Below are 10,049 nucleotides of genomic sequence, written 5' to 3' on the forward strand. Positions count from 1 at the left end.
AAAAACATGCAGCCATTAATAAAACGAGCAACAGCAAGATATATAAGCAATATTTTTTTTACTTAATCCTTACACTGAAATACTTTAGAATCGTGCTGTAGAAAAGGGAGCGTGTCTGAGGATATTAATGCCTGCAGACTTAGTTATATAGAATTTCTATTTGTATTTTACCCCCGTCCTTTCTGGATGCATTAATGCAAATGCAAACTGGTCTGTTTTGTAAAAAGAGCTTTATGTATTTATTTCCCCTTTCTTTTTCAGTCTTTTCAAACCTATTCCATCATGGTGAAAAGGAACATTGCCAAAACTGAATTAAATTAATAAGGATAAGGTGTAAACAAAGAGCTTAAACAAATTATTTATCCAACAGTCTTATTGTTTAATAATTAAAATGTTAGTGCAAACAATGTAAACGTGTTAGGGATGCAGATTAGTGCCACAACAATGAAACATGAACAAATGAAAAATAATAAAAACAACATAATTGTTATGTTTATAATAATTAATAATGTAATTGAAATAAATAAACAATTAAACAATTTCTGCTATTGTAGGTCACAGATATACAGGGGGTGATACATGAAATGCCTGAAACATTTATTTAGTAGCAAAAGAGCAATGTACGAATACTTCCTGCATTCTGAAAGTAATTTTAAGAAAATGTCCTTAAATTATTAATAAAAGTTTAATCCTAGAGAAAAATGAGATATTACATAATGTGTGGCTTAATTAGATACTTAATACCTGGCAGGGATAATTTAACTTCACTTAACTTTCAATATTTAACTTAGTTTTTTTATTGGACTAAACAAAGACATCATAGTCATAAGCCAAAAGGTTTGCACACCAGTAATTTAATTTTTAAACATGTACATTTATATGTTGTCCCTTAGTTAAATACAATTTTGATTGTGGAAGCAGATAGTCGCTTCATATATAAGATTAATTTTGAGGCCTGAAAACTACAATACTACCTTTTACATGGCAATTAATTTCCAATGTGTAGTGTGAGTTGCTCTTTTGTGTAAGTCATTTTTTCTCATTTTTTGTGTGTTTGTTGTTTCCGAAGGGGTGTTGCGAGCCTTAAATGTACGACAACATGCCAGACAATTGAAAGCACCATTAATCTCTGTCTGAGGCTCTGCCTTCTCATCACTACAGAGGTGTGTGATTTCTGATTGGTTACAGTCATGAACACTTTCCCACCTGTTTGGCCCCCTCTCACACCGTCTACCCCTCAGGCTCCCACCCCCTTAAATATAAAGGGATTACTTGGCAGGGTGATGGCAGCAGACATTCCCAGAAGAGCATAAAAGGGACAGCTGAGTGCGACCAAAATAGCTAAATAAACCTAACAGTCTGTCGACGTGCCGCCACCCCCCCCAAATAGCAAAATGCTTTCCTTCATTTGCTCTTTCAGGTTTTATATCCAAATCTACTTCAGAGATAATCTGTTTTCATTTCATTAATCAGGCACATTTATTTTTGTTCTGTGGTTGAGACTGTTTGTGTTTCCACTTATCTCCCCACCAGCCACCGATGAGTCACATCTCTGCTTTTCACTGGTTTCCAGTCCCTCAGTAATCTGAATTAGGCTGGTGTTTGTTTTCACTGGACGTGCAGGAATTCCAGGCTCTGACTCTCAGTACTTACTTTGTATTCTTGTTGACCTTTGACCTCTCTTTCACTAGACCATCAACATCTCGTTGCAGGAGTTATATGTATCACACCACATGGTGTCAGTTTTTACTTTTAAGAGGAAGAAGTGGATAAGATAAGATTTGCCTGTATACATATTTTTCTGTACACTTCATTTATCGCTCATACATGAGACGAAATGCACTGTGGGAGGAAACTGAAGCAGGCAACTCCACGCAGAATCAATGATTCAAACCAGGAACCTTTTTACTGTGAGGTGACAGTGCCAACACGTGCAGCGCCATATTAAACTACACTGAAACTCTGTGTTTTAGCTTTAAAAGCGGCTCCATAATCTGCTCCCACAATAATCATTCACTGCTTTTACACTTTAGGATTTACTTAAACAAGTTAGATCTTGCAACTTACTTCAGTGGAACATTTTAAAGTATTACAACAGATTGCATTGCTTCTAATATCAGCATATGGTGACCACTGTATCTGCTTTAAACATCATTTAGCCTGTTGTTTTAACACTGTGTGTGCTTGGGTTTTTTATTCGTGTTCTTTATGTGATTGTGACTGAAAATAATAACAACAACTCAATGGCTTCCTCATAGATTTGTCTTTTTGAAAGGGAAAAGTAATGACTTTAAAATCGGTCTTCAGTAAAAAAAACTAATAAATCAAAGTGTTTTTCTTCAAACTGGCCCTTCTAGTTGGACACGAGTGTCAAGCACTTCTTAAGAAATATGCAAACGAGCTGTAACATCTCAAACTTTTCACAGATGTGTCAGCTGCTGCAGTTTACTGACTTCACCGTCTGCACAATGTGCTTACTCGCCGCTGTGGCGAGGGAATGCTTTCATACAGATGTGTGTGTACATTGCAGGTGCCTGTGCTGTAATGTGACGCATCCCACCACGCTCTTGAAAAGCCATCTATCATTTCTGGATGATTGGTATGTGTGTATGTAGGGTCTGGAATGTGGAGAAGCTCCCTGCTTGACCTATGGGGAAGACGGTCTTAGCAAATTGGAGTGACACGGGAGACATGAGAGTTTGTAATGTCATAATGTGTGTTTGATCACCGTCCAGTCTGAGGTTACTCTATTTGGTTATTTGAGTCCATCTGTGATTGTGTTACATCAGTCGCCATTCAGTGAATTTCAAAAGCACTTCAGGTGTCTGTTGTTGTTTTTCAAGTTGCAGGACAGCTGAATTGTGGACGCTGCTGATAAAAGTAAGCAGCAACTAACTTAACTAAAGCCACTAAATTTTCTTAAATATGTAACACCAGCTGCATTCTTTGTGTCTCTTGCATGCGTCTATAAATCAGTCAGTCACACACTGTGCCTGCAGCTCCCTCTACTGTTCATGTTCCTTCACTGCTTCTTCTTCTCTGTGCAGGTTCTCAGTCATCCATCCACTGCTTCTTCTTCTTTCAGCTGCTCCTTTTAGAAATCACCACAGCGGCTCATCTACCTCCTCTGTCACAGAAACCCTCCTTCACTACATCCATGAATCTTCTCTGTGGTTTTCTTCTTTCCTCCACCCTTTGTCCAGTATATCCACAATCCCTGCTCTTCACATGCCCAAACCACCTCAGCCTTGCCGCTCTGACTTTCTGATCTGTCCCTCTGATGTACTGATTTCTAACCTGCAAATGAAAAGCTTAACATCCTCAACTCTGTCACCTCTTGTATTTTTGTCAGTGCAACCATCTCCAAACCATACATGATAGCAGGTCTCGCTACCATCTTCTAAACCTTCCCTTTCACTCTTGCTGCCATCATTCTGTCACAAATCACCGGTGACACTCATGCTTGCACTCTCTCCTTTCTTTTGCTTTGGATGGTATTTAAGCTCATCTTCCTTCAGGACATGGACTTTCTTACCACCACTGTTAATCACAGGCGTAGATTTAAGAAGGGGCTCTTATGAGTTATGTTTATTTGTATTTTGTGCATCAAAGTTGTGTGTCAACATGCCAACGAACCAGTTACAAGTCATAAAAAAACAATAGACATGTTTTATTTGATCGTACAGTGAATTTCATATAATACTCTTTTATTTAACACTGCATCATGGTGGGCGTCCCACAGCAAGAAAATCACAGGTGTAAAATATTGCCATAAAATATAAAAAGAAAAGGCCCCTTTGAACAGCATCTACCCTGCTTTACATTCCAGTGTGTTTTCTTCACAGAATCTAGAAAATCTGAACTTTCTGCAAAGAGTTTAAAGCTAATCTAAAAATGACCGGCGTTGATCAGACAGATGTCAGGTGTCTGCCAAAAATGTCAAAATACTAAAACAGGCCCGCTTCCTCTTTGACACACATGACTCACCCCATCTCAGTTCCTCCTAAGGAAACACTAAACTCTTTTTTCTTTCACCCCAGGTCAATAAGATCTTGATCAGTGTGGTCCTCTTCTTTTTGCCGACTTTTCAGCCAGTCCTCTCGCACTTTCTTCACTTCCTGGCCGTAATAATCATGGAGTTTGCTAAAATCCTCGAACAGGTCAAATCCCACCAAAGGCCACTCCCCATACAAAGGTGCTGGTCCATTAAGAGGTGTGACACAAGCATGTCTCCTGGTCCAGAGTTTGGGGGATTTTTTTGCCACTACTTTAGCTGGTATGGAAGGTGCTTGTAAAAGGGTGCTGGCACTGAAGCTCCTCCCCTCTCTGACTACTGCTGTTTGCTGCATTGTGGTGAATAAGAAGCTGTTTGTGGGCAGCTTGAGGGCACTGACAGAGGGGTGGGACTCACCCAGGCTTTGCTGCCGCTTAGCTTCTGTGAATAGAAACCAAAATATGAACAGAGAACCCTGCTTGTATATATAAAGTGTAAAAATTTCAACAGTTAAATTTTACATTCAGGTTATGTGCTGTGATATTTCAGGACTAGGGGAAATAACTTGCTGTAATCAAACCAGACTATTTTTTTTTAAAAGCTCAGTGAGCTGTTTAAGCGCTGGGCAAACCATAGATTAAAACCATATAAAAATGGCTGATTGAAAGCAAAAAACACATGAGAATTTGATGTATAGGGGGCAGTACTCCTAACACACCTTCATACTGTCTCGCTAGGTCTTTCACCACCATGGAGAGGTAACAGTGGCTGGCTGAGTGGAGAGCTTTCACCCAACTCTCTTGACCCTGGCGATCTATTGCTGCAAATCTGTAGGTTTTGAGTCCAGGCCCAAACACCAGGGAGAAGGTAAAATGTCCATCGGTCTCCGAGTGCTGAACAGCACACCCTTCCAGCACAATGACACCCAGCAGGTGTCTGTCAGCTGGGCGCTCCTGGTAAAAAAGCAAGTTTGCCTTCAGGACAAACCACCGCCGGTGGTAGGTGTCATTTCGTTTTTTCTACGGGGACATTTAAGATAAATGAAGTCAAAAGATTGTATTTGCACATGAAAAGTGATTTCACATTGTTTATGATGTATATCATCTCAAACCCTTTTGTTGAGATATCCCTCTTTATCCACTGGAGATGTACACGAGAGGTAATGGGTTAAAATCTTCTCATGAAGCTTCATCACAACACCTGAAAAGGAGAAAGCGCTGATGCATTCGGATGATATTTATACCAAAATCTGCACTAGATGTAACGAACACATGACAGAAGAGTGATACGGCAAAACATGCATGGCCCTTAAATTACTGTACTTGTTTTATGTGTGAAAGCAAAATGGATTTGTTGGTATGATACAAAACATCCATGAAAGTTAAAAAGTAAAGGCAGGTGTTCAAGAAAACAAATAAAAATGAAAAAATACTTGATGAAAATTATGAAAAGTATGTGTACTAATAAAACTAACATCATTTTTAGTCAGTGTCAGGTTAGTTACATTTATTAACATGATCTGCCTGATTTTACACAAGGCTTTGATTTTTCTACATGACTGTGAGTCGACCGCATCCACAACGTAGCAACACAAAATGAAACATTTTGAAACAACAGAAAAAACTCAAAAAACGGACTCAAAACTAAATAAATAATTCGAAAAAATTAAGCAATGATATTTCAGGTCATCAGAGTCAAGCTTACTCTGTTTTCCCTATTACAGTGAAACCAAGCAAGGCAGATTTTATCTTCTGTTTCTAGTGAAACAGTCTGCAAATATTAAAAGTGTACAGATTATTTAACTTTAATTGGTTTGTGTACCTTTAACTTTTTGCTTTTGATTTTAATGTCTTTTAAATGTGATTTGAATGAATTTTAAGCCATTTAAGCCACGCTAAATAATCTCGCAATGTCATGTCACGGAGGAACCGAAAAACTGCAATACTTGCATATACAGCAGTAAAAACTAGATCCAACACAGTAAATTTATTACTGCTGTACTGCTGTGTTCATACTGCTATTTCAACCATTACGAGCTTTTTCTATAAGTACGTTACAGTCACAGTGAAAACAGGTGTATAGCTGTGCAGCTAAATTGTATCTACCAAAATCCGACACTCTTGTCTAGTAACTATAAACAACAGTGACATAATAGAAAACGGTGACTCAGACTCACCCCTGCCAATGATAAATCGCTCACGGGGTCAGTTTGCCCTCTCGCGTGGACTTTACCTTAATTACATTCGCACATATTTTCTTTGATTCCTGTCATTCCTGCTCGTGAAGCCGATTGTTCTCCTCCAGATCCAGACAATGTTTGAATGTATAGTTTCAGGTTACTACCACCGGTTCTCCCTCATGAACAAGAGGACGAGCGTTGAAATATAAATAACTCGACCCACTTCCTGGTAACAAAACCCTGGTAACATTATATTCTCTCGCCTCTGCGCTTGAGTCTGCTTTGAGCTGATGGGTCATACACCGGCAGTTGAAACCAACCTTACTGACAAGAAGTGCTACCTGGAAGTGAGATGCTCAGCCCTCTCACTTCTGCATTTTCTGTCACTTGATCTAAACTTAATATCAGTTAAGTTTAGATCAAGTCTCTCATTGTATGTGAGGCAAATGTCCCTTGTATCTTGAACTTTGTTCAGAAAAAGTATATATTTATCCATATATCTAAAAGCAGAAAAACATTAAATGGCCTCCTGAAAATGTAGCTCATCGTTTCTTTGCTTGTGTCTGTTTTTGACATCCACTTATCCTTTTTATCCTTATGGCCCTCAGAGAATTTAGAATCTAAAAGGCTCCAACGTGTAAAGACATCAAAGGCCTTATACACTGAGGAGCCCTTTCTTGGTATATAAGGCCTTGGATGTCTTATATACTTTGGATATTCATCGCTGCCTCCTGTATTTTTGTAAGTGCCACACCACCTTGTAAATCTTTCTTGCTGCTTTTTTTCTGTTACTCATCAGCCCTGACACTTGTATCCACCAACACTCCCCTGCCTGCACTCTCTTTTTCACCTCTTTAGAGCATTGTCCTTTAGTTTGGATGGTTGATCCCAGGTATTTGAACCCATCCACTTTCACAACCTCTAGCATTTGCAGCTTCACTGTTACACCCGCCTCTGATTCACACACATGTATTCTGTCTTGCTCCTACTGACTTTCACTAACTATTCTCCTATCTCACGCATTTTCTTCCTTAATCACCACCTCTAAGTCTAAGAACTTTCTCTTTACTCATTAGTACTTTTCTATCTCTATCTTTAACAACTAAATCCCATCCAGCTCGACCTCTCTGCTTAACCAATCGTTACAAGTTCTTTTCTCCTTTCTAATTGTCCAGCCTCACACACAACTCACTATATACGTCTGTAATACACGTATTTCTGAAATATACAATCCAATTCCCCAAAAGCTGATTCTGTTCATCTAGCGTTTTCAGTGGATGATTAAGTGAACAGAATCAACTTTTGGGATTTTTACTTACCTGGATGATTGAGCATGCATCAAGACAATACAATCCAATTCATACTCCTCGTCAGCTGGTGGCGGTAGTGCGCCGTATCGCTGTTTGTTAACGACAACGTGAAAACATGAAAAGAAGAAACTGAGTCGAAAACGAACGTCGTTTGAATAATTTTCGGCAAGTTTTTACATCATTTTACAGCAAAACATTATTTTAATAGATTCCTTTTCATTTTTTCACCTATAGCGTGCAAACATTATACTCAGTAAATGTTATTTCACATCTACAAAGGCGTTTTGAGATGTAGTATTTGCATGTGGTTTGTAGCTCATGTTTTTGGCTAACATGTTAGCCACAGAGCTAACCTGAGTTGCATGTTCAGGGCTAATTATTACAACGTTACAGGGCTACGCGCCTTAAAAGTTTCATAAAACTGCTCAAGTAACATCACAGCTCACCTTCACCTCCACTTAACGGGAATAAAAGAGTCACTGTTTTTCCTCCTGTAGCACCATGTCGAAAAGAAAAGTAACATTTGAGGATGGCAACGGAGAGTTTGACCTCGAAGACGATGTCCCGAATAAAAAGGTAATGCTGTCTTCTTTACACGGTTATTTAAAAAGTATAGACTGCTGTGGTGGCAGAGGTTAGCAATAATTATTTTGTAGTGCAATTAGATTCTTACTAGTTGTTTACAGCCAAGCATCACACACGTACTTTCGATATCTCCAATGTTAAAATGGCACAATAATGCGCCAGTATAAGTCAGTTACCGAAATTTAGCTCTGAAGTATTTGTCAGTGTCATGCATACAGTTGTGTATATAGTCAATAATAATAGAAAGTTAGGTGGTGCTAACACTAACTTTCGTAGAGTGAAACAATCTGATGTCAACATATTGGCCTGTGTTTATCTATTATGTATTTAGTGTATTGAAAAACGCAAATGTGTGGTCATTTAGCAGTGTTTCAGCTTTTGATGTAACAAACTAGTTAGCAACATGTTCTAAAGAGACAGCTTAACGCCACATAAGCATCTGTACCAGAGATGCTCAAAGCAAGTGCAAAGCTGCAGATGTTTACATACAGTCAGGGCGTGAATGTCATGCTAAATTTGGGCTTTTAACGGCTTTTTTTGAGCTGTTCTTTCCCAGGATGGAATTATTGTACAGCAAATATAATTGATGACATTAAAAACCTCAGTCATTTGTAGTTCATAGTCATCCTAAAAACACAGATGCATCGTATAAGCAAATAACCTTTACTCTAGTAAAGACTATATTTGGTGGCCGAAGAATTAAATTTGACCACAGCAGAAGCAGCATTAACTGAGAGAGTTTTTCGTGTGCTTTGGCACTTTTAATAAAATGTTAGAGCCTTTTTATTCTTTTTTTTTCTTGGGACGAAAGCATTAAAAGCACACTACTCTGTGTGTGTGTGTGTCTGTTTTGTTTATTTTTCAAAAACTAATTGATGAAATAGGAGTAGTCAATACATCTTTTTTATGTCATTTCAATTCACTTGGTGAAATATTTGTGTTATTTTTATTTTTCTTCTACTCTCGAAATAGAGTTGTGAAGCTGTCAGCGGACCAGGCTCCAGGTTTAAGGGTAAACATTCCCTTGACAGCGATGAAGAGGATGAAGGAGAGGACACAAACAGCAGCAAATATAATATTTTAGACAGTGATGATGTTGAGGGTATGTTGATTATTTAAGCTGTATCTGTAACTCTTAAGTGGTCCTGTTTACTCTTCACATGTTTATTTCCCCCACATTGAGTCAAATTTAGAACTGTCCCTTTATTTCTTTAAAGGGACAGTTTGATTTCTTAGAATTTGGATTTTATGAGATATTATGATTCCTTTTATTTCCCCCTGGAATGTTTTGCGTATAGTAAAGGTAGTGCCACTTTGGAAAAGTAATTGCTGAAGGGGATAACATATCATAGGTCTGTTAAGTTGACAGTAATTTTTGGCCAAATGAGTTTTAGTTGACTGGTGATTTCAGTGTGTCTTTGTCAGCTGAACAGTTACAGAGACACATCGTACACCCTTGTGTTATATGAGCAAATTTTGGAGGATTCACTTGAGCATTGCCTTGTTTTACTTGGCCTTCATGCATTGGTCGTACTGTCTTTTTAGTTAGTTGTGTTGCTTTAAAGTGCAGACACACAGCACTTTGCATATAACTTCTACTTTGTTAACATTAGTTGCTAAACCCAAAGCATTTCGAAACACCAAATGATGAGTCACTCTGAGGGACAAGCGGGACACCTTCTAGAATAGAATAGAATTCAACTTTATTGTCATTGCACATGCACAGGTACAGGGCAACGAAATGCAGTGCAAATGCAATTCTACAGTGCCAAACAGTTTATTTTTGTTGTATATCTGTCTTTTAACACAGTTTTAGTCATCCACACTACATCTAGGTAATTTCAGTTTGTGTGGTACATTCACACATGTGGTTAGGTAGTCAAGGTTTTAACTGTTGGAGCATGTACAGGGTGGGCCATTTATATGGATACAGCGTAATAACATGGGAATGGTTGGTGATATTAAAGTCCTGTTTGTGGCA

The 10,049-nt window shown here is 38.4% G+C and overlaps 2 protein-coding genes across 3 annotated transcripts in view; one reads left to right on the forward strand and one right to left on the reverse strand.

The window, feature by feature from the left end:
• Positions 1-3,655: 3,655 nt before the first annotated feature.
• Positions 3,656-7,519, reverse strand: pheta2 (PH domain containing endocytic trafficking adaptor 2). Of its 2 annotated transcripts, none has more exons than XM_013909051.1 (4): positions 7,493-7,519; positions 5,106-5,194; positions 4,713-5,013; positions 3,656-4,435 (listed from the first exon to the last, which is right to left on the reverse strand). In XM_013909051.1, the coding sequence occupies exons 1-4, from the start codon at positions 7,506-7,508 to the stop codon at positions 4,032-4,034; spliced, it is 810 nt and encodes a 269-aa protein (XP_013764505.1). In that variant the 5' UTR covers positions 7,509-7,519; the 3' UTR covers positions 3,656-4,031. The 2 variants fall into 2 exon arrangements, with proteins under 2 accessions (XP_013764505.1, XP_005726292.1); XM_005726235.1 differs by lacking the exon at positions 7,493-7,519 and adding an exon at positions 6,171-7,424.
• A 69-nt stretch (positions 7,520-7,588) lies between these two features.
• The window catches only part of cd2bp2 (CD2 (cytoplasmic tail) binding protein 2), a 5,759-nt gene continuing 3,298 nt past the window's right edge, over positions 7,589-10,049 (forward strand). The window contains exons 1-3 of the mRNA XM_005726233.1: positions 7,589-7,648; positions 7,981-8,059; positions 9,041-9,170. Of these exons, the coding sequence (XP_005726290.1) occupies positions 7,985-8,059; positions 9,041-9,170 (205 nt within the window). The 5' untranslated portion in view covers positions 7,589-7,648; positions 7,981-7,984. The remainder of the gene's footprint in view (positions 7,649-7,980; positions 8,060-9,040; positions 9,171-10,049) is intronic.

The sequence above is a fragment of the Pundamilia nyererei genome, unplaced genomic scaffold (genome assembly GCF_000239375.1).
Source record: "Pundamilia nyererei isolate P.nyererei 1_Seehausen unplaced genomic scaffold, PunNye1.0 scaffold00018, whole genome shotgun sequence".
Taxonomy (NCBI): domain Eukaryota; kingdom Metazoa; phylum Chordata; class Actinopteri; order Cichliformes; family Cichlidae; genus Pundamilia; species Pundamilia nyererei.